The 24,908-nt window shown below is 40.9% G+C and overlaps 1 protein-coding gene across 2 annotated transcripts in view; it reads left to right on the forward strand.

The window, feature by feature from the left end:
* The window catches only part of Kcnab1 (potassium voltage-gated channel subfamily A regulatory beta subunit 1), a 516,975-nt gene that overhangs the window by 485,456 nt on the left and 6,611 nt on the right, over positions 1 to 24,908 (forward strand). For both annotated transcript variants that reach the window (XM_004652406.2, XM_004652407.3), the window contains exons 9-12: positions 6,068 to 6,153; positions 8,718 to 8,838; positions 9,760 to 9,854; positions 20,502 to 20,622. In XM_004652406.2, coding sequence (XP_004652463.1) covers positions 6,068 to 6,153; positions 8,718 to 8,838; positions 9,760 to 9,854; positions 20,502 to 20,622 — 423 coding nt within the window. The remainder of the gene's footprint in view (positions 1 to 6,067; positions 6,154 to 8,717; positions 8,839 to 9,759; positions 9,855 to 20,501; positions 20,623 to 24,908) is intronic.

Genomic DNA, 24,908 nt, shown 5'->3' on the forward strand with positions numbered 1-24,908 from the left:
TCTTCATTATTGAGAGAAGGTCACTAAGTGTCAGAAGCTGGTTCTGTCTGAGAAGGAACAACCAGACTTGGTCACCTTCTGCTCACCAGCTGCATTTGTGCTGCTCCTTTGAAATCATGGGATGGACACATACAGTTCGTAACCTGCTTTGAACAGATTCCATAGGAGTGATGTTACCTGCACTTGTCAGATGGGGATGGGATACTCAAAGAAGCAAAGCTGATGTGTAGTATTTACTGAGGCCAGCTTGTATGTTAAAGATGCATGGAAGAGAGAGCTAGCTCCCAAAGCCTGAGAGCCCCAGGGAGCATCATCAAGTTAAATAATAAATAATTATTATTTCAATCTTCAATCTGAAAAAAGTTGGGAAGATTTTAAAGCCTAGTGATAAGTAGTTTTCCTCAAACATTTGATACCTGAGGAGAATATATATATATATAAAATACATTTAAAGGTACAGACCAGGCATGTTAATGCATACCTATAACTTAGCACCCAGGAATCTAAGGCAAGAGGATCACATGTTTAAAGCTAGCCTGAGCTACATAGTAAGTTACAGGCCAGGCAAGAAAAGAAAGAAGGAAGGAAATAAAAAGAAAGAATGGAAGGGAGGGAAGGAGAGAGAAAAGAGATAAAGAAATTGAGAGAAAGAGAAAGAGAGGGGAGGGATGAAGGAAGGATGGAAGAAAGGGATGAGAAAGAAAAAGACAAGGGAAGAGGAGAGGAAATACAAAGGCTCATTGGAGGAAGCTAGGATCTGCATCTAGGTATTTTGTCAAGCTCCCCATTTGACCTGATTAACATTAAAGTGTTTGTGTGTGTCCATCTTCCTATGTGCATTAGCACTAAGGCAAATAACTAAAGTCAAACTTCAGGGTATCAGAATGGAGGGTTGGTGCTTCCACCCCAGCATTTGTCATCCACTAGGCTTGAGGTGGTACTCTAGGCTGTGCATTTGTTATAACAGTTTTCCCAGTGCTGCTGACCCTGGCCCAGGGGATACACTTAGAGACCAGGTATAAAGAGTTCTTAACCCAGGGCGCATATGAGAATCACCCAGGCCTCAGCCCAAGAAACTTATATAACTTCAGTGGAGCCCAGACTTGTGCAGTTTTTAAAGTCCCCACTCCCTTCCACAGGTATTGTAGTGTGTGGCAGATCTGAGCAGCTCAGGATCTAAGTCTTCTGGCTGGGCATGGGGAGTCAGGTTCAGTCCTGGGAAAGTAAATTTCACCATATTTTCCTGAGTGTCCTTTTGTGGAGGCCCATGAGTGTAATGCCCTAAATAGTCACTCTAATGTCCTTTCCACTCAGAATTAATGCTTTTGATAGGATACCATTTAAAGGCATTTCCATGATGTGCAAATAATGAATTATTTTTTCTTTCAACAATGCTGCCCTCTAGTGTTTATACACATTAACACCATGTAAAGCCCACCTCAGGGCTGCTATTTCTTGTTAGCTAACTAAACAACTCAGGGAATTTTTCTTTGGCATTTTAAAACAAGCAATAAGTTAATTTAATATGAATCAAATTAAATTTTAATTGGGAACGATATGAATCTCCCCCGGTGACCCATCAATTCTCCCATAACTTCTGCTTTGTGAGCCTCCTCCAGGGATAAGTCTTTCCAGCCATTCTCTTCAGAGGCAAAAGTCAACAGAGCAGAGGGAACACATGACCAGCAACTGAAGACTGCCTCACCTTTGCTGGGCTTCTCAAACCTACTTCCTAAAAGAAGAATAGCCAGTATAAGTTCTACAAACTCATCTGCTCCCCCCACCCCAGATGTTTTGCCCATCTCCCTCTGTATCAAGTCTTCTTGCTGTTATCTTGTCAGTGACCCTCATTCTAGTCACTCCCCGTAGCATGCTCTCACTCCCCATCTTTAAATAAAACTCTCTCTGAATTACCTTCAGGCGATTGCCCTCTTTTTCCATTCACCTGAAAACTCATTGTTGTTTCCAAAGCTTCCCTTGCCCCACTATTCTTCCATCACTCTGGCCTGACCTTAGCCTCCTCACAGCTACTGACTGCTCTTCTCATGGTTAGCAGACACCTAGCTACAGAGTCAATGCCATCTGCAGCTTTCTGGCTTGGATGTTCATGATGTTCCAGCCCATGAGCCCCACTTCTTTTAATTTTTTTTTTGTTCATTTTTATTTATTTACTTGAGAGTGACAGAGAGAGAAAGAGGCAGATAGAGAGAGAGAGGGAGAGAGAATGGGTGCGCCAGGGCTTCCAGCCACTGCAAACGAACTCCAGACGCGTGTGCCCCCTTGTGCATCTGGCTAACGTGGGTCCTGGTGAATCAAGCCTGGAACCGGGGTCCTTAGACTTCACAGGCAAGCGCTTAACCACTAAGCCATCTCTCCAGCCCTGAGCCCCACTTCTTGAAGAACCCTCTGTCCTTGGCTCTAAACTGTGCTTCCTCTCTGGCTGGGGATAACTCAGCTCACTACATAGAGTCATCCTCTCTGGCCTTGGCTTGGCAACATAAGCCTTTTCTCTTTGTTCTCTTCAGACTTCCTTTAAGTAGCTTCATATGTCACCACAAATTTAGCACAATCAGTAGGTTGTCCCTCTTAAGCATGCCAGCCCAGGTCCTTCCCTGTCTCACATGTCCAACCACATCCACTCCACATGCCCTCTATCTAGTGTCACTCACTGCATCACCATTTTTCTCATGCCCAGAGGATAAACAGCCTTTGCTTTTCCTCCCAAACCTGTTGTCCTCTTGACTATAAGTGGACAGATATGTGAGAAATGGCTTTAAATCCTCCTGTACCCTGTGAATCACATTCAATCTGTCTTAACCATCACTGCCTTCCTCCAGGACACCCTCACCTCTGCCACACTGCAATGCCTTCCTTCTTCCTCCAGGCTCCCCTTATGACTGGTTACACAGGTCATACAGGCATGGACGGCATTCTAAAATGTATACTAGGATGGCAGGAGGTATCACTCCCTTGCCTAAAAATGTCAACAGATTTTCACTAGATACATTAAACTGTCAAGACATACAAACAACTGGGTTTGCACTAATAATCTCATTCTTCTGTCCATCTTCACTAGGTGTGACTGGCTCCTTTCAATGTATGAATGTCATTGTCAGAACTCTGTCAGAACCCACCTAGCCTCTTTCATTTCCTATCAAGGTCCTCTTCTATTTCCTTACAGCATTTTTCATTTTATAATTACTTATTTACTTCTCCATCTTCACAACACAATTCTAAATTCCTTAAGTCTATGAATTTTGTTTGACTCATAGATTAATCCAGCAGTGTGTGTCTGCCAAATATCAAAGTTTTAGTGCATATGTGTTAAAGAAGTGAATAAAGGTTTGGGAAGAGTCTGAACCCTCACTACACTTTGACTTCTGTAGTCAAGTCTTCAGGGACTTCACATAGAAGAGATCACCTGCAAAGGAGATATGGGAGAGTCCTCATTCTAATTCTCTGTGAACCTTTTCTGGGTTACCGTCATGCTTTGCATACCTTAACATCTCCAGCTCCCTGAACACCAAGTGCCTAACTGATACCTGGATGAACTCCCAACCCTGGTGAAACTAGACTTGAATGGAAGGAAGTAAGAAGGTGTGATAGAAAGATGGGGGTGTCTAATCTGGGGCAGAAATGTAAATAATGGCTTTCAACTTCCAGAAAGTTTATTATAACTGTATCTCATATATTTAATAAAGGATAAATGCACCTGTGGGTTGGGGAGATGGCTTAGTTGGTAAAGTGCTTGTCATATAAACATGAGAACTTGCATTCAGATACCCAGTACCTATGTAAAATGCCAGGTGTGGTGTTGCATGCCCAGCTCTGGGGAGGGAATCTCTAGGGCTTGCTGGCTAGCTGGTTTGAACAAATCAACAAACTCCAGGGTCAGCAAGAGACCCTGTTTCAAGGGATACGGTAGAGAGTAACTGAGGAAGACACTTGAGTCCACCTATTCCCTCCACAGTGATGCACATCAGCACCCACACATATACACATGCAAAAAGAATTGTTAAAATGAACCTCACAAGTTAGTTGTTGTGATCAGATATTTATGAACTCTATTAAATTGCTCTTCAGTGTGAGGCCAAGGTCTGCAAAGCCACCATACACAGAGAGAAAGGCCTTCAGTCCTAAGAATGAAACAGACTTAAATTCCATCTTCCAAATAAACTAAGGACAACTTTAAATAGCCAAACAACATGGAAGCTAAAACCAAAACTTAGCCTTCTCATTTAAAATGCTGGCTTTCCTCAACTTAGTATTTCCTCATAAGAAATACAATGAGAATGAGTCTACCCTGAGCCAGGATGGCAGCATACATCTGTAATCCCAGCACTCAGGAGGCAGAAGCAGGACTGCCCCAGGTTTGAGGTCCAGCCTGGTCTACACAGGTGAGTTCTAGAACAACCAAGGTGACAATAAAGAATGCATCTATTCCAAATCTGAGGAAAGATTTTATTCTTCTGAAGAACATTTAGCCTATTGGTATTACCTGAACCCTATAAAAATATCAAATGAGGGCTGGAGAGATGGCTTAGTGATTAAGATACTTGTTTGCAAAGCCAGGATCAGTTTCTTAGAACCCATGTAAGCCAGAAGCACAGAGTAGCATATGCACCTGTAGTTCATTTTCAGTGGCTGAAGGCCCTGGTGCACCCATTCTCTCTCTCTCTCTTTCTTTCTCTTTGTAGTAAATAAATAATTTTAAAAAAATTAGGGCTGGAGAGATGGCTTAGCGGTTAAGAACTTGCCTGTGAAGCCTAAGGACCCCAGTTCGAGGCTTGATTCCCCAGGACCCACGTTAGCCAGATGCACAAGGGGGCTCATGCGTCTGGAGTTCGTTTGCAGTGGCTGGAAGCCCTGGCGTGCCCATTCTCTCCCACCCTCTCTTTCGCTCTCTCTCTGTCACTCTCAAATAAATAAAAATAAAAAATTAAAATTTTTTTTTTTAAATATCAAATGATCTGGTATCCTGGGAGTGGGGCTGATTTGATGTGTGGAAGAAATCCAACCATGTCTGAAAATCTTTGCTAACTTGAAGTTGAGGCTTTGCAAAGCTCCTAGTTCTGCATCTCATCAGGCTGAAGCTAAGAGGATTGGCTTAGCTCCACACCATAGGGTGAGTGAGGGCTCATCTTTCTGATTAGGAAATGTGATGTCAAGCTAAAAGAGACTGGTGAGTAAACTGGGTGAGGCCAGCAGCAGGTCCCGGTGAAGTCACTGACATGGGTGTCTCACAACAGTTTGGCTCACAGTGGTCAAAGACAGGGTGTATCAGTGTAGACTTTGAGCCTCTGTGATTTCAATTGTTTGTTCTGCATTTTATGTAGACGTCTATCTTTCTGCTTGGCACACTGTTATTGAGTTATCTCTATTAAGCTGCTCTTCAGTGTGTGGCCCAGCTCTGCAAATCCACCATAAACAGAGAGAAAAGCCTTCAGTCCCCAATGACCACATATTCTACATGTTTTCCCTCACTACTCACTTTGGTGAGCAAGGTACTCTGGTCCTAAAAGAGATCAGTAATTGATCTGTTATCAGTACAAGAAAAGGAAGAAGTTCAGGTGATCATTACACTTTTAATACTGTTTAATATCATTGCTGCAACTTAAAAATAGTGTCTTAAGGGGCTGGAGAGATGGCTTAGTGGTTAAGCACTTGCCTGTGAAGTCTAAAGACCCCAGTTCAAGGCTCAATTCTCCAGGACCCACGTTAGCCAGATGCACAAGGGGGTGCACGCATCTGGAGTTCGTTTGCAGTGGCTGGAAGCCCTGGCGTGCCCATTCTCTCTCTCTTTCTCTCTATCTACCTTTTTCTCTCTCTCTGTCACTCTCAAGTAAATAAATAAAAATGAACAAAAAAAATTTTTAAAAATAGTGTCTTAAAATAATTAAAATGCTGTTGCTTGCCCCCACACCATCAAAATTGAATGTCAGCAATTGACAAATTTGAGTAACTATATTAATCAAATAATTAAACTAAACTAAGCTTTGTGAAGAGGAGAAAAAGAATAATTCTTAGAAGTATAGAAATTCATGGAGCACTGTTTGGACTTCCACAGAAATTGTTCGAGCCATGACACATGTGATCAACCAAGGCATGGCAATGTACTGGGGCACATCGAGGTGGAGTGCTATGGAGATCATGGTGAGTTAATTTCTGTCTTTTTTAAATCTCTGTGTGTGTGTGTGTGTGTGTGTGTGTGTGTGTGTGTGTGTATGTGATGTGATGGGTATGCATGAATGTTTGTGTGACTGTAGTCACACAAGCAGCATGGTGCATGTGTGTAGGCCAAAGGATAATGCCAGGTATTTGTACTCACTTTTCACCTTTTTTTTTTTTTTTTAACTATTTGAGAGAGATAAAGAGAGAGACACCAGGTCCTCTTGCCATTGCAAACAAACTCCAGATATATGCATCTGGCACTACATGGATACTGGGAAACTGAACCTAGGCCATCAGGCTTTGCAAGCAACTGCCTTTAACTTCTGAGCCATCTCTCCATCCCTGACTTTTCACCTTATCAGAATCTCTTGTTACACCAAACTAGCTAGCCTGCAGAATCTCTTATTATACACCAGGCCAGCTAGCCTGTAAGCTTCTGTGGATTCTCTTGCATCTCTCTCCCATCTCATCACAGGAGCACTGGGATTCCATATGCATGCAGCACACTACCAAGTCCAGCTTTTACATGGGTTCAGGAGATCCAAACTCATGTCCTCATGCTTGTGTAGCAAGTGCTTTATCCACCAAGCCATCTGCCCAACCCTAATTTCTATTTTTAAATTACTATTGTTATTTTTTAGATACCATGTGTAAATTGAAGATCTTTCACAGACTTTTCTCACAGTTACTATGCCATTGGCATTCTAGGATCAATTCTATTGTTACAAAGATGAATATCAGAGATATCCATGGATATCTGGAAAAACAACAGGGAGGCCCAGGTCTCTAATAGGAATCATGTTTCAGCATGTTCTTTGGTGGCAAAAAAAAGAGGGCAGAGTGAATTTCATAGCTAATGAAATACCAGAACAGAGTACTCTCATTTTTCTCATTTTAAAAACGACATTAATTAAAACTGTTGGGTTTATTACACAGTAGTTACAGATCACTTTTAAAATGTTAATCTGATTTTTCTTTTCCTTTAAAAACAACCCAGTAATCCCAGCACTTAGGAGGCAGGGATAACAGGGTTGCCACAAGTTTGAGGATGCCCTGGTCTATATGGTAAGTTCTAAGCCAGCCATGGCTATGAAGCAAGACTCTACCACAAAATAATAATAATAATAATAATAATAATAATAATAATAATAATAATACTGGGCATGGTGGTGCACACCTTTAATCATAGTACTCGGGAGACAGAGATAGGAGGATTGCTGTGACTTCAAGACAACCCTGAAAATATTACAAAGTGAATTCTGGGTCAGCCTGGGCTACAGTGAAACCCTACCTCAAACAAGAAGAAGAAGGAGGAGAAGGAGGAGGAGAAGAAGAAGAAGAAGAATGAGGAGGAGGAGGAGGAGAAGAAGAAGAAGAGGAGGAGGAGGAGAAGCCACCGCCGCCACCGCCGCCACCGCCACCAGGCATAGTGGCACATGCCTTTAATCCCAGCATTTGGGAGGCAGAGGTAGGACGATCACCATGAGTTCAAGGCCACCCTGATACTACATAGTGAATTCATGGTCAGCCTGACAGCCTGAGCTAGAGTGTGAACCTACCTCAAAAAAAAAAAAGGAAGGAAGGAAGGAAGAAAAGAAAGAGGGGTGATCGGGCCATTACTCAGTTGTTGAAGTATTTGCCTCACAAGCATGAAGACTTAAACTTGGTCCCCAATACATACATAAATATGGCATACACCTGTAATAAGTACTGGGAAGATTAGGAGAATCTCTGAGGCTTGCTGGTCAACCAGTCCAGCTTAATTGGTGAGCTCCAGACCAATAAAAGATCCCATCTCAAAACAGGTGAACAGAATTACTGAAGATGACACCTGAAATTGTCCTCTGGCTTCCAAATGCATGACCACTCATGTGCATGCGCACTTACACACACACAGCAACATACACACACTCTCTCTCTCACACACACAAGCATTAAGAAAAACTATGGGCTGAAGTGATGGCTTAGCAGTTAAGGCACTTGGCCTGCACAGTTGAAGGGCCCAGGATCAATTCTCCAGTACCCACATAAGCCAGATGCACAAGGTATCACATGCGTCTGGTGTTCATTTGCAGTGGTTTGAGGCCTTGGTGTGCCTATTTGCCTCTGACTCTCTCTCTCTCTGAAATTAATTAATTAATTAGATAAAACTATTAAAACAAAAAAGACTTGAAAAAAAAGTAGAAAAGAAGAAAAACTAAAACTAGCCAGGTGTCAGTCATGGCACATGACTTTCATTCCAGCACTAAGAAGGCAGAGGTAAGGGGATTATAAATTCAAGCCCAGGTTGGGACTACAGAGTGCATTCTAAGTCAGTCTGGGCTAGAGTGAAGACTCTACCTCAAAAAATAAGATTAAAAAAGAAAAATTTCATACAACTGATATTGCTCTTAGTGAGAAATTGATGATGGTCACTTTGCAAATTATTTGACTTATCTTTGCTGTGTATTGACTTTCACTGAAAAGAACATGTCCTGTGCAAATAAATCACAATGAAGCCCTTAACTCATCAGTATAAATCCAGTTGCAATCTCATTTTTTCCTAGGAAGCCTATTCTGTTGCAAGGCAGTTCAATATGATTCCACCAGTCTGTGAACAAGCCGAGTACCATCTTTTCCAGAGAGAAAAGGTGGAGGTCCAGCTGCCAGAGCTCTACCATAAAATAGGTAATCTGCAAAATTGCACCTCCTGTTTAGTTTTAACAATATGAGAATCAGTGTTTCAGAAAAAAAGTTGGTGAAACACTGCTCAAAATGTCCCTAATTAATGTAATATAGGGATTATAAGGAGTACATGTCTTAGAGACTGTGGCAGAATCAAATGTGGCTAAATTTACTGTACAGGACATCACTGGTGAAAACCACAGTTATAAATTGTGACTAGTATATAAAAACTATACTCAAAACTGAAGAGATATTCCACCTAAATAAACTTATCATCCATTAGTAGACTGATTGACCTTCCAAAAACTCATAGATGTACACATCTACCTTTCTTGCTGTCTTCAGTACTGGACAAGATAGAAGGAAATCAACAATAGTGAAGAAGCAATGTACAACATGTAGAAGCAATACTGGATGTATATTACATATGGTATATATATACAGTATGAACACAAGAAATTTAGACATTAGAAACCAAAGATAACTTTCTAAAAGATAAGACCAAAATGCTGAATAAAAATAGAAAAAGATAAAAATTCAACTACGTTATCTTTGCTACTGCTATCACTTACCAAGGGTTTACTACATACCATATGCTATGAAGCACTGAATTTCTTTGCAAGTTGAAACTCTTAACTCCCTGTCTGTGGACCACAGCAATGAAAAGATTGTGGATAAGCCATATTTTCGAGCTTGCTTATATGACTCACTCCCAAGAATAGAACAGACAGTTCATGTTTAATTGGTTTATATAAGAATGAAGCACAATTTGTAAGTCGTACATTGTGATGGAAAGATACATTCTGGTAGTCACTCATTTATCTGGCCTGCTTTCCCTGTAGCCAACCAAGTTCTGTTTAAACACACCCTCACATTTGATCCCATGTTGCAACTTTCTGAGGCTTTTTTTCTCCACTTCTGCAGGGGTTGGTGCAATGACATGGTCTCCACTTGCCTGTGGAATTATCTCAGGAAAATATGGAAATGGAGTGCCTGAAAGTTCCAGGGCTTCACTGAAGGTATTTCCCTCTTCTAGAACAATCTAGGGAAGGGAGAAACAGGAGGAAGATTGATCAAAATGATTCTGCAGCAGTTTAGAACTTCCCAGTTCCAGCATACCATACTGTGGCATTGGACAGCCTGGGACCTTTCATAGCCTCCTTTCAGCCCTCTCCAAGTCTCTACTCCTGGCCAGATAGTCAGCCCTTTGTAATCAGCCTCCTCTCTGGGGTCTACAGGAAGTGTCCAATGAATTTGGTTGACTTGTAGAGCTAAAATCTCTACATTTTTACTCATTCTTACATTAAAGAGGACATTTCATTCTTTGGGAGTGACAAAGTTTTAAATCCCTTTTCTGTGTAAGAGGATTTAATTTTCTTTTTCTTGCAAAAAAAAAAAAAAAAAAAAAAAAAAAAGCCATACAGGCCCAATTCATTTGAGGCAACAGCTGTAGTCAATCACAGTTTGAAGCTAGCTCACACTTTCTATTATGTGCGGGGGGATCAGGAATGAGGAGGAAAAGTTTTAGGAAACAGACACTTAGCACAGCATATGTTATGTGCTTCTGTGGTTAGCACTTAGAGAGATCTACTCTGGCCATTAAATCTTTTCTTTAAATTGTATACTTATTGTACAAAGTGATGGGCTTCTTCTTTCTTCCTTTCTTTTTTAACTTTTCCTTCTTTTTAAAATAGACTTTAATTATTTATTTGATTTACTTGAGAGAGAGAAAGAGGCAGATAGAGACAGAGAATGGGCACACCAGGACCTTCAGCCACTGCAAACAAACTCCATATGCATGTGCCACCTTGTGCATCTGGCTTACATGAGTCCTGGGGAATTGAACCTGGGCCCTTTGACCTTGTAGGCAAGCACCTTAACCACCAAGTCATCTCTCCAGCCCTTTTACTTTCTTTTAATGTATTTTGTTTTGTTTTTGTTTTTCCACAGTAGAGTCTCAATCCAGCTTGGGCTGACCTGGAATTCACTCTGTAGTCCAGGGCTGGTCTTGAACTCACAGACATCCTCCTACCTCTGCCTATCAAGTGCTGGGATTAAAGGTGTGCATCATTACGCCCAGCTTCTTTTAATGTCTTTGTATTTAGTTTATTTTCTTATTACTTCTAATCACCCTTCTACCCCTCCTCCTCCCAATAATGTCCTCCTTCTTCCAAGTGACAGTTTTCTTAATAACATTTTTGTTCAATTTTATTATGTACTTTGGACATAGCCATTGTATATTGCTACTCCTATCCCTGTTGTTCCATTCCTGCTAGTCCTCTTCCTCTTCCTAGATATCACACTTTTACTCTCATGTCACGTGCAGTGTGTATGAGTAAGTAGACATTGAGTGGTCAAATTCTATTCTGAAATATGGTTTTTCAAGATCATAGAAACAAAATTATCTCCACTCAGTACATCTTGACGATTAATTTATTAGAGTAATCCAAATATCTTTATTAATAGCAGCAAGTCTGTTTTTTAACAGTTTGTGAGAATGTGTAGTAACACTAGAATCACAAATTACTTTGTAATGTCAAGGGAGGGAGAATACAGGCATCTTAAACATTACAATGATCCAAAGTCCTCTTAAGAGGGAGCATATAACTTATCCAGACCTGGAGTCTCCATGAACACTGTTAGCAGGAGAACATCCCCAGCCAGATCCAACACTTTTGGCAGTGGAGCTGGAACCAACATATGTTTCCCTAGCCAGCACTTTCTCAAGGCTCCAGGCCTTTCACCTTACTTGCTGTCTGTGAGAATTGAGCTTCAAGCTTGTTTGTTCTCTAAAATAAGAAAACATGGCTGGAGAGATAACTCATCAGTTAAAGGTGCTTGCTTGCAAAGCCCGTCCACCTGAGTTCAATTCCCCAGTAGCCACATAAAGCTGGCTACACCAAGTGATAATACATGTGTCTGGAGTTAATTTATAGTGGCAGAGGTCCTGGCATGTCTATTCTCTCTCACCCCATCTCAAATAAATGAGTAAATCAATAAATATTTTTTAAATAAAATAATGGGCTGGAGAGATGTCTTAGCAGTTAAGGCACTTGCCTGAAAAGCCTAAGGACCTATGTTCAACTCCCCAGAGCCCATGTAAATCAAATGCACAAGGTCACACATGCACGTAGCATACATATCTGGAGTCCGATTACAGTGGCTGGAGATCCTGGCACACCAATTCTCTCCCTCCCTCTCTCTCTCTCTCTCTCTCTCTCTCTCTCTCTCTCTCTCTCTCTCTCTCACACACACACACACACACACACACACACACACACACAAAGACCAGTCTGTTGGCCTTGCCTTCATAAATAAATAAATAAAATAATGCAAATAACCCTTAAAGTATTTTGGCATGACAATGTTCCTGGTGTTTTATTATCACAAAGCAGTTATCTCAAAATATTTAAGGAGATCTTGTTCCTGAAAATTGAAGTTTATTCTGAAGCAAATCTAAACAAGTCCACCAAGAAAATTAAAAGCATCTTGGGGATGAATGGATAAAAGGAAGAAGGCAAGAAGGACATGAAGGGAAGGAAAGAGAGCTGGGTGTGGTGGTACACACCTTTAATCCCAGCATTTGGGAGGCAGAGGTAGGAGTATTGCTGTGAGTTTGAGGCTACCCTGAGACTACATAGTTAAGTCAAAGTCAGCCTGGGCTAGAGTGAGACCCTACCTCAAAAACCAATAACAAAAGAGAGAGAGAGAGAGAGAGAGAGAGAGAGAGAGAGAGAGAAAGAGAAAAGGAAACATTAAAATTTGTGATTTTACTAAGCACTTACTATGTGCCAAGCTGCAGGCTAAGCATGTTCACTCAGATCCTGTATTTTCACACAGAGGTAGATAAGGATGGCTTCCCATCAGCTGTGGTTTAACCAGATTGCCATACAAATGCTCCTCTTCTTTAAATGAGGTCATGCCCAGATAAACCCATTGTAAATGGAAAATATTAAGACCAAAAATGCACTGATTGTGCCTAACATCATAGTATAATCTAGCCTATCTTAATTGAACTAAAAATATATTAGCCTACAGTTGAGCAAAATCATCTAACACAAAGCCTATTTTAAAGTGCTGAATATTTCATGGGGTTTATTGTATATTGTACAGTATTGTACATTGAAAGTAAAAACATTATAAATTTTATAAATATATATAAACATATATATATATAAACATTATAAATATTATAAATACACTTTTTGCACGATCATTAAGAAAATAATACCACAGGCTGGAGAGATGGCTTATCGGTTAAGCACTTGCCTGTGAAGCCCAAAGACCCCGGTTCAAGGCACGATTCCCCAGGACCCACATTAGCCAGAAGCACAAGGGGGCGCACATGTCTGGAATTCATTTGCAATGGCTTGGAATCCCTGGTGCACCCATTCTCTCTTTCTCGTTACCTGTGTCTTTCTCTCTGTGTCATTCTCAAATAAATAAAAAAAAATGAACAAAAAAAATGAAAATAATACCAGGCTGGAGAGATGACTTAGCAGACCCAGGTTCAATTTCCCAGTACCCACATAAGTGAGATGCACAAGTGGCACATGTGTCTGGAGGTTTTTTTTTTGCAGTGGTTGGAGACCCAGGTGTGCCTACTCCCTCTCTGTCTGCCTCTTTCTTTCTCTTCCTCTCTCTCAAATGAATTAAAAAAAAATGTTTTTAAAAATTCCCAAGTCAAATCACTGTAAGTTGGGAACCAGAGTCTGGGGAGATGGATCAGTTGGTAAAGTGCTTTCTGTGCAAGCATAAAGCTCTGATTGCAGATCTTCAACATGCATATAGAAGCCAAGCATGGTGTCATGTGTCTATAATCTCAATGCTGGGGAGGCAGAGACAAGAGGTTCCAGGGACTTGCTGGCTAGTTACTCTAGCCAGCATCTAGCCCCACAAATCAAAATCCAGTATTCCCTCAGACTGCATCCTTTCCTTCCTCACCTTTCAGTGATGCTCCCAACCCTCAAGACCACATCTATCTGCACACCTCTGCATGGCTGATGTATATGTACATCATTTCTAGCCACCAAACTATATAAACCTGTCCTAAGCTTATAAAGTTGGTGAGTGATTTCTACCTTTCTCTCATCTTCCATATACCCTTCTTATGGAGGCTCGAGTTCTCTAGTTGCCAGTGACAGAACTCAATGCAAATAATCTTATCCCAATGGGAACTCTGTCATCACAAAGACAATCCTTGTGAAGGATGGAGTAGAACTGGGCTCACTGGTGACTTTATCCATGGACTTGAACATTAAACAGGTCTGTATCCTCTATTTCTCTCTGAATATTAATATTCCATTTACATGAACCTTATCCACAAAGCTGGGAAGCCAATGTAAACTTACCTCCTATAAATCTTTTCTTCACCAGCATCAAACCAGAGAAAAATGACCAGGGTTAGGCTATTACCCAACATGTGAAACCAGTGATGTAACCAAAAGGGAAAAGTGTTTTGATCACCTCAAGTCATACACTGCTTAGTTGGTGTATTTTCCACAAGGAAACAGTATAATTATGGCTTATTAGAAAAGTTATTGAAGTGGGAGAGTCATCTAACTGCAAAATACTGGAGTTCCTAGATGATGGTTTGTGGACACTTCTAAGACAGAAATTGAAGATTACTCATACCCCACACAAAGCCTGGCGCATAACAGATACTCAATAAATGAATGAATGCAAAGATCTAAAACACAAGATCAGTCTATCTCACAAAAGACTAAGTGTAGAGACAAGTAGGGTAGCTGTGGTGGTTTGGTTCAGGTGCCCCCCCCCCCATAAACTTAGGTGTTCTGAATGCCACAGTCCTCAGCTTGTGGTAATTTGGGAATTGGATCTTCCTGGAGGCAGTGTATTATTGTTGGTGACAGAGTTATGGGAGTTATAGCCAGCTTTTCCTTGTCAGTGTTTGGCACACTCTCCTTCTGCTATTATCTGCCTAATGCTGGCCAGGAGGTGCTCATGCCATGTTTTCCTCTGCCACTGTGGAGCTTTCCCTCATGTCTGTAAACCAAAATAAACCCTTTCCTCCTACAAGCTGCTGTTGGTCAGGTGATTTCTGCCAGCAATGAGAAGTTAACTGTAATAATAGTACACATATGTGATTTCACATTCAGAAAGCTGAAATCAAAGAATCTTGAGTTCAAGGCTATTCTAGGCTACATAGCAAGATTGTGTTCCAAAATAAAAAAAAAAGATGTATAGATATTAGTTAAAGATTTTAAATAGAGGTGAACAGTAATAAAATTTTTGGCAACTAGTTCCTATTGCCAACAAAATGAAAAGTTAAAAATTATAGTGCCTTTGCCATAGGAAAACAGTGCATGGGTAGATGTAGGTAAGTCTGTCAGGGAGAGAGTTGGTCCAAGTGATCCAGGCATTCAAATTAAGGTACTGAAGACACTGAAGATTTTGGAAGGAAATTTTTTTAGCTCCAGCATTTTTGGATTTATTTTATATATATTATAATAGGTTATAGTGTTTTATTCCATAACCCCTGCCCCCATTTCATTGGTGCCCTTCTCAGTAGGGTTATGATATTCAGTGTGGGATCATGAAAACCTTAGTCAGTCCCTGTGGGGCAGCAGGGTCGGGGGAACATGCCTCAGGGTATGTCTATCCACTCTGTGGCTTTTACAATCTTTCCACCCCCATTTCTGCAATGTCCCCTGAGCCAGGATGGGCCTATTGACAGCCTGATTTACTGTTTTCTGTAGCCTCTAGATTTCTGCTTTGATGGGTTTTGGTTGATCAGTATGTATCTCACCATTGTCCTAGTACCTCTAGAATTTTATCCAGAAATTTCAACCTCAATAATGAACACTGTGTTGTTGTTTTGAGTCAAAGATGTTCATGTTTACATAGGAAGAGTACATATCTTGGATACTGAAGCAAGCTTGATTCAGAGATGAAATGGGGCTAATCCTGCCCATGATTCTATCATGTCTACCTGAGTTCCAGTCAAGGATTACCTAATAGCCATGAAGGAATTTGGGAGGAAGTCTCATAAACCATTCTCACCCTGGTACCATTACCTGTGAAGTGAGAACACATAAATGCTAGCAACAGTATTGCAAGAAAATGGAGAAATGGCTTTAGGAGAATTTTTTTTGTTTATTTTTATTTATTTGAGGGTGACAGAGAGAAAGAGAGTCAGAGAGAAAGAGAGAGAAAATGGGTGCATCAGGGCCTCCAGCCACTGTAAGCCAACTCCAGATGCGTGTGCCCCCTTGTGCATCTGGCTAACGTGGGTCCTGGGGAATCAAGCCTCGAACCAGGGTCCTTAGGCTTCACAGGCAAGTGCTTAAAGCCATCTCTCCAGCACCTTAGGAGAATTTTATGATGGATATGAAAGTAACAGCCACTAACCTATGGAGGAATCTTTGACAAATATTAAGTGAGAGTCTACTCAGCACTGGACTCTGTGCTGGTCGCATAGGATATAGGGACCAATGGGATGAACTTTGATGCTCAGCAAGTATGAAGGAGTGCATCCCAGAACAATACACAACACACAAGCACTGTGGAGTCTACAGTCACTGAATTAAGGAGGGGGTGTTCATGCCCAAAAGTTGCCAGACTGAAGAATGTATGTTTACCCTGGGGAGCTCTGTTTCTCTTTCCTTGATGCTATACTGGCTAAGCCCTTCTTTGTATACCTGAAGACGGAAGACATTGAGTAAATAAGTCATCCTCATCTTCCTCATGTTCAGTTTAGAAAGACCAACCTGTAACCAAATTACTACCATCCAGAGGGGTTAGGAGAGATTTCATCTTTTGGTTCATGGGTTACTATCCAGTCAGCAAGCTGGGTTTATTATTCTGTATAGCCATATCTACCACCAATCTTCTAACAAAAATAAAGCATATTTAAGAAATAAAAAAATAAAGCATATTTAGGTGATATTTAATTATACTTCACCTCCTTCCTATGCTAACATTTCCACATTCATGAAACAGTTAAAGCTGTTTGTTTCCAAAACACTTGTTTCCTTTGACAAGAAAGCAATACAAACACTATATATACTATATATCTGCTGTTTTTAAACTCTAATGGCTACAGATTAAGTTGAGCAGAGAGGGAGTAAATAAATGACTTGAAAATTATTTTTATAAGTCTCTCAATATAGTCTCTTCCCCCCTCCCCCTCTCTCTCTCTCTCTCTCTCTTGCTCTCTCTCACATTGTATAACCCAATCCTAAGAAAAAGAATGCATTGCATATAGTATTTCAAAAACAGAACTCTGTAAGATTCATGAATAAATCAACCATTTTTTTGTTTGAGTAACATTCAGAGATATTGCTCCCCTGAAAGATGTCTTGAAGCTTAACTAAGGATTGATGGTATTTTCCCACTTAAGACAGCCAAAGTAAGCTCAGAGCTCTCTGAAATAGGCTGTACCCTGGTCTAGGAAGGCTGTCCCGGCCCTGATCACAGTGCTCATTGCTACAGCATCCATCCACTCCATGGGCATCAGTTATTATCTCTGGAGAGATGCTTCAGGTAGCCCTTCCTCTGAAAAATGCTGAGGCTTCCCAGAGCTGAAGCCAGGAAAATGTTTGGCCATGTCCCCAAAAGTCCCAAGTGAAGAGCCAGACAATAAGCATTGAAGAGCCAGGAGGGGCAAGAACTAGGGCAACTTGCCCTTCTCTTTTTCACATATGCAAAATTATTTTAAAATTCACAATAAAGCATAATATGGCTATCCTTTATTTTGGAAATTCTGAAAGTGATGAAAAACACTTTCCAAAAATGAAAGTCAGCAGCAGCCTATTGAAATCACGTGGGTGGAGTGTCTATGACCAACTACTATTTACAGAACTTCCAGCTCCCTTGTGAGGGTTCAGGTCCATGGTGGCAATTAAGCTGCAAGTACATGCAACAACAGAGTGACATTCTTACAGGTATATTTTTCCTTGGGGTGGTACTGCTTATTTAGGAAAATTACACTTACTTTGTAGCTTACAGATCATAACCAATTTTCCTATATGTTTTCCTGCTTTTAAATTTACTTTTTAAAAGTTTTGATAATTATAAATATTTGGGGACGTGTTTCTCAGTTTTAGTTTCTTTAATCTACTTGATACCTCTCAGTTATACTGTCTGCTTGTAAGGTCCCCACATGGTGGTTTGAATCAGATTTCCCCTATAAACTCATGTGTTCTGAATACTTGGTCACCAGCTAATTGCAATTGGGGAGGTGCAGTCTTGCTGAAGAGCTGTGTTTCTGAGGGCAGGCTTAGGGGTATTTTAGCCAGCTCCCATTTTGTCAGAGTTCAGATCACTATCCTGCTGCTGTTTTTTACCTGCTGTGGCAGAAGTGATGTTCAGTCTCTCTCCTCATTCCATGCTTTCCCTGACACCATGAAGCTTCACCTGAAGACTATAAGCCAAAGTAAAACTTTCCTCCCATAAGCTGCTTTGGTCAGCTGATTTGCTCCAAAATGCAATGGTTACTACAACACAAAATTGGAACCAGAGGAGTGAGCTCATTGCTGCTAAAAGTTTGTGTAGCTTTTGGATTTTTGGAACTGATTTATCGGGGGGTGGGGGGAAGAATGCAAAAGGATTTGAAACCTTGGCCTAAGAGATGTTTTACAGTGCTGAAAGCAGAATTTGATAAACTATTCTGGTCAGTCCAAGGACTGATGCAGAAAGAAGTAAACTGTGAGGTGTGGTTTATAAAGGGAAGGACCTTTGTCTAGCCTGGGCTGGAAGCAGTTGGTATGAGAGTGTTATTGCATTGTGCCTGTGTCATGAGACCTTGACCAAGACTTCATTTAGAAGAAATGTAAAACTGTGAGCAGATGGGCATGGCTCATAAATAAATAAGTTTTGAGCTAGAAGAAGAGCATGATAGCACATACTTTTAATCCCAGCACTCAGGAGGCAGAGGTAGGAGGATTACTGTGAGTTCAAAGCCAACATGAGACTACATAGTGAGTTCCAGGTCAGCCTGCCTCAGAAAACAACAAACAAACAAAAATCTGGGTGGGGGGACGAAGGGGCTGGAGACACACTGTGGTTTGAGCTGCAATTGTTTTGAGATTACCACCATCAAGACTGGGTCAGTTGTTCTGCATTGGGACAGCAGGAAGAATGCTGACGTTTTAAAGTGGCGGGGTGGGGGGTATGAATACTGAAGGCATTTTCTTACTCTTAAAAGTTGGCTTTATTTCCTCCTAACAAATTTGGTAGTCTATCTAGTACAATAACAAATGCAGGAAAGGGGGGTTTGGTGAATTTGCAATGCATTTGTTTGTTTGTTTGAGGCAGGATTATTGGAGTTCCTGTTGGAGGCCCAATAGGATTTTTCAGAGATACTGTGACTATTGAATAGCTGCTGCCAAGGAGAGCTGCTCAGGATGGTGTTTTCCCTTGGATTTGAGCATCCCAGCTAGCGGTACAGAATTGCAACCTTAGAGACTTGTGTGGGTCCCACATGGAAAGAGATGTTGGATTTGATATTTGCCCTACTTAATTTAGATCTTACATTGGTTCAATCTTTCCTCACTATACCTAGTTCCATCTTTTTCAGTCTGAATGTTTACTCTGTACCATTATGTGTTTTTGGTTTTCCAGGCTCAGGTGTAAGAGACTTTGGACTATGGGGATGTTTGAACAGCTTTGAGATTGATAAAACCTATGGGGACTTTTAAAATTGGGCTAAATGCATTGAATTTTACATTGACAAGTATTTTCAGGGCCCAGGGGTAGAATGTGGTGGTTGGAATTAGATGACCCCATTAAGCTCATGTGTTTTGAATGCCTGGTCCCCAGCTGATGGCAATTTTGGAGTTTGAGTCTTGAAGATGTGTTTTTGGAGGCAGGTTTAGGGGTATTATAACCAGCTCCCATTCGTCGAAGTTCAGCTCTCCCTTCTGATGCTATTTTCTATCTGTTGTGCCAGAGGTGATATCTAGTCTCTACTCATGCCATGCTTTCCCCTGCCATCATGAAACTTCTCCTTGAGACTATAAGCCACAATAAAACCTTTCATCTCATCAGCTACTTTTACCCAGGTGCTTTGTCCCAGCAATGTGAAGGTAACTATAACACCTCAGTATAAAATTAGGAATGGAGTGGAAGCAAAAAGAAGAATTATGGTAAAAATTTGAAACAATGGTCTTCTTTGAGCTGTCTGAACAAAAATTTTAAAATAAAGAAAGAAACTGGATTAACCCAGTAAGAAATATCATTTGTGCTAGCAGAAATGAGGTATAATTGCTTGTCAGTTACAAAGGTGTTAAGAACTTGTGTATGTTCATCAACTTTGAATGGTGAAGATTAGTCAAAAATCACTGCTTTAAACCATTAACAAGGATGTTTTATATGAAGACTTAGGCATCTTTGTCACTACAAAACTTAAAGGTCAGAGACAAGAAGATTCAGGAATTTATGCTGAGATTCTTTTTTTTTTTTTTTTTTGGTTTTCCAAGGTACGGTCTCAATGTATCACAGGCTGACCTGGAATTCACTCTGTAGTCTCAGGGTGGCCTCGAACTCACAGCAATCTTCCTACCTCTGCCTCCCGAGTGCTGGGATTAAAGGCGTGCGCCACAATGCCCGTCCTATGCTGAGATTCTTATGTTATTGAATTAACCTGTGCTATCACACCTTACCAGACATTGCCACTTAAATATCATTATTATTAACATCCCCAGTGTTACCAGTGGCTGAAGGAAAGAATTATAAGTGAAGAAGGGAAAAAACAGCAAAACAAGCTAAAAGACCTTTCTCCAATTGCTGAACGTCTGGGATGCACACTACCTCAGCTAGCTGTTGGTAAGAACATTAAGAGGGAACAGGCTATGGATGTAGCTCAGTTGGTAGAGTATCTAGCCTTCATGAAGGGTTCAATACCTAGCAATTCATAAAACTGTAGGTGATGTACACCTGTAATCCCAGTATGTGAGAAGTGGACACAGAAGAAAGAAGACTTCAAGGTGATCTTTGGCTACATAAGGAATCCAAAGCCAGCCTGGGCTGCATGAGACACTGCCTCTAGACATATTAAAAAAGTAAAACAGAAGGGAGAATTGAAAGGAAGGAGAGGGAGGTGGTCATATTAAGGAAACAAAACACAAATGGGTGAATTTAATCTTAACCATTGGTTTTATTTAACACAATCTACCCCCAAATATTATCATTTCAGTGTAACAAATAAAAATTGAGATTTTTTTAATACTCTTTTTCAGACTGTTTTCAAACTTGAGAATTTATCATACCTACATGCTAGACATGTACTAACTAGCCACTTGTGGTTAGTGACTACACATTGGATAGAAAAGCACTGTGATTTCTTTTTGGTGGAGGAGGGAGTTGGCAGGCTGTGTGATAAGCACTTCATACTCATTGTCTAGTCTTCTCAGTGATCAGAACAATCCTGTGAGGTGTGTGTGTCAGGAGCTCCACCTTATAGGTGCCAATGGAGGCTTCACTAGAGTTCACATGGTAGCTGACAAAGAAAGAAATAGGTGCTGAGTCCAGGAAAAAAGATCCTATAGATGAATAAATATCAGGAATTGGAGGCAAATCAGATACAATGACCCAAAGAGATTAAAAAGCTAATTGTAAGATCTATGCAAGCAAAATAATGTAACAGAATTTCTGTCAGCAGCTTAATCCTTCTGAGTCTGGAAGTCAGAGAAATGTTAGTTATGGTTATCAGTAGCTGAGAAGTGGAAATGAGAAGTGGTTTCAAAAGGAACATCATATACCTAAATGTGTTTATGACCATCACCACAATCCTTTTATGAATCAAAGAATATGTTTAATAGAATTAGCATATCTACAGCTTTAACAAGAACAGTAAAAAGCATTAGCAAACTAGATAGATATCCCGGACTTGAAATTTTCCTTACTGCTAGCCACAGGTCAGAGTGACACAGGAATTGGGTTTCTCTGCCAATATGCCAATGCACCAATATGACATGGAACTCTGGAGTGTCTCCAGATTCTTGTCTTACATATCAAAGAATTGAAATCCACAGACCAGAGGATAAAGTTAATAAAGATTTTATTAGATTACAGACAGAATTTGAAAAGGAAGACAGATCATGCCCAAGATATTTTTCTTGGCCATCATTTTCTTCTCTCTTTATAATTCAGAACCAAAAGGGAAATGATTTCCAACCATATTGCCTTTGATCTGCAGGGAGGGGTGGGGGTCTTATTTCCAGTAGGAAATAAACTACTTGGTGTTGTTCCCCCCAAGTGACACACCTGCACAGGAATGGGCATTCATACCTTCCACCTTGATGGTGGAAGGCACTATGAATGCACTTGTGTGTGGTGTAAGTTATAGATGCTAATTACTGAGAATCAGCTGTTGGTGTTACCCATGGAGTGGTCAGCTCTGCCCAATGGGTTCTCCTAGGCTCTGCAATCCTTTGGGAGAATTAGCTATTATTGACATCAGGTAGAGTGAATGCAGAAGTGCCTAGAGCCTTGCAGTGCACTAGGAATTCTTGAGATCTAAAAGGAATCCCAGTGATAAACAGGAAAAGCCAAGGATAAAGGAGGGAAAAGGTGAAAAGGGAAGTGGAGAGAAAAAGGTGTGTGGAGGAGAAAAAGAGAAAAAAATGTTGTCCTAGAACACTATTTTGCCCATGTGGAAAAATTTAGCAGCTGCTATAAAAGACCTAGGCATAGGTAAACAGCTTAAGAATATCTGTTGCCAATAAGGCCATGAGCTTATTAAAGACAAAAGTTCTGGAGCCTGTATCAATCATCTGTGCCTTTATATAGCTGCTGAACTTTTAATAAATGTCTACTATTTCCCAGGTACAGGGTGAGGAACATCCAACTGCAAATTAGCTGCATCCCAGAGTCCAGTGGACAAGTCAAAAAAATAAATAGACTAATACAGTGTCATAGTATTGAGAAAGCCATGTGGAACTGGAAATTAAGAGTAGGGACACCCAATCCAGAATTCAGGGAAGGACTTTAGGAAGGCGATAACCCTGAGGAACCTCAAGGGTGAGTAGACAGATGCTCATGAGGCAAAGGAAAGAAGGCAAAACCACACTCCAGACAAAGACAATGTTTAGAGCAGAGGGAGAGGAAACAGTATGCTGTCTGGGGATGGACAGGATTAATAAACCAGTGTTTCTAAAGCTCAAAAGTCAACTAGAGAAACATGAAGCTGGAAAGACATAATAAAAGGTAAGACTTGCCAAGGTAAGAAATGAGAGGCAAGTGATCTTGTCAGGGACAATGTGAAGAACTTTTAGCCAGGAAAGTGACACCATCAAATGTAATGGAAAAATATCTTAAGCATGCTCTCCTGATAAAAAATAAATAAATTAAAAAGAAGTTTAACCAAGTCCAAGTAAAGGCAAAAAGGAGATAACACACATCTTCCTCTGGGTATGGGTACTTATGGGTACTTCCTCTGCAACTGGGTATGGATACTTAGGTGGACAAAAAAATTGGGAATTAAATACTCTACCTGGCAGATTTAGAAAGGCCACCTGCTGAGAGTGAATACAGGGGTTAAAGGTACAAATTGTGCTAAGTGTGGTGGTCAAGAACTCAGGAGGCAGAGGCAAGAGGATCAGGAAGGAGTCAAGGCCAACACTGACTATGAGACTTATCCCCCCCCCAAAAAAAACCAGAGTGGAGTTTATAAGCTCATTGTAGGAAAGAAAAAGATGACTAAGGACCAGGGAGGTTTGCCAGAGTGACTAAAGCCCAAAGGGCTATGTAAGGCACCAGACTTAGATTATGATTCTTGCCAGTATAGCCCACTGGCTCCAAGCAGGAACAGAAAACTGTAGGGGGATTTTCTGGAGATGCAGAGGAAGGAATGAGTGGGGCTCTGAGAGTTATGGAAAGAACAAGTTAGATACTGAGCAAACGGAGCTGAGAGAATGTCAGGGGTGAGGGGACTGAGACACAGTTCCACAGTCACCCTTACCAGTCTTAAGAGTTCCCCTAGCTTTTTAGAGAACCTCAACTCAGGCTAAACAAAGGATTCATGGATTCAACACAGGAAACATATTCAGAAGGGCTAGAATAAAGCAGTTGAAGATTTTATTAAAGACAGTTTAATATAGGCTTAAGCCTGAGGGTTATCAGAAAGACAATGAAAGCATACCCAAGGGTATGAGTTTGGGCTCCTCTAACAGAGTGTCTGTCATCCAGGGAAAAAAAATAAGACATACCCAAGTGTGGGGATGGGTGTCTCAAGAGAGTTGTAATTAAGTGTCCTGGTGGTGACTAGATTCAGGTTTCTGAAAGCCTTTTGGTGTTACATTGTGCAATGGGCTTCTAGAGACCATCCTTTCCTCTCTCTCTGTTTCCCCAATCTGATGAGATAAAACCAGGAGCCAGAGATTTGCACAGGGACGTAGGGTATGGCTTTCACTGAGGTTTGGGGTGAGACTCCTGGAAAACTGTATAGGCTTACAGTTAGAAAAACTGAGAGAGTCCCTAGGCTGTACATTGTGCTAAAATTCTTCTCTGTTGGTGAGAGGCTTCAACCAGATTCCAAAGTGAGATGCTCCTCTCCCTTCTCATGTTGCCCCACAAATTTCCCCTTTCTAACCTGCCTCAAGTCAAGGCAAAGTGACACCATGAATAATGTAGAAAGACATGGTAAGGCACACCTTTAATACCAGCACTTGAGAGAGGTAGAGGTAGGATCGCTATGATTTCAAGGCCAGCCTGATACTACATAGTGAATTCCAGATCAGTCTGGGATAAGCAGACCCTGCCTCAAAAAAAAAAAAAAAAAAAAAAAAAGAAATTAAAAAAAAGAAAGATTGTGTGCTCAGACAAACAGGAATCCAAGTTGGGGAGGGGGCTAAGGTAGGAGGATCGTAGTGAGTTTTAGGTCAGCCTAGGTGAAAGAGGAGAGAAGAGAAAGGGGAGAAGAGGGGGGTAACAGGAATCCAGATATTAGCTTATGAATGGTACTAGGTACTTTCAAGAACAAAAATGTACTCCTAGGTTCACAGCTGGGCACACACTGGTTAATGGGCAAACCCTCATGTAGAAAGTGAAGAAGCCCTAAATCCACAACTCAAATGCAGAAATTCTATTAACCTTCTACACAACAGTGGGTG

Source organism: Jaculus jaculus, chromosome 11 (assembly GCF_020740685.1).
Source record: "Jaculus jaculus isolate mJacJac1 chromosome 11, mJacJac1.mat.Y.cur, whole genome shotgun sequence".
NCBI lineage: Eukaryota > Metazoa > Chordata > Mammalia > Rodentia > Dipodidae > Jaculus > Jaculus jaculus.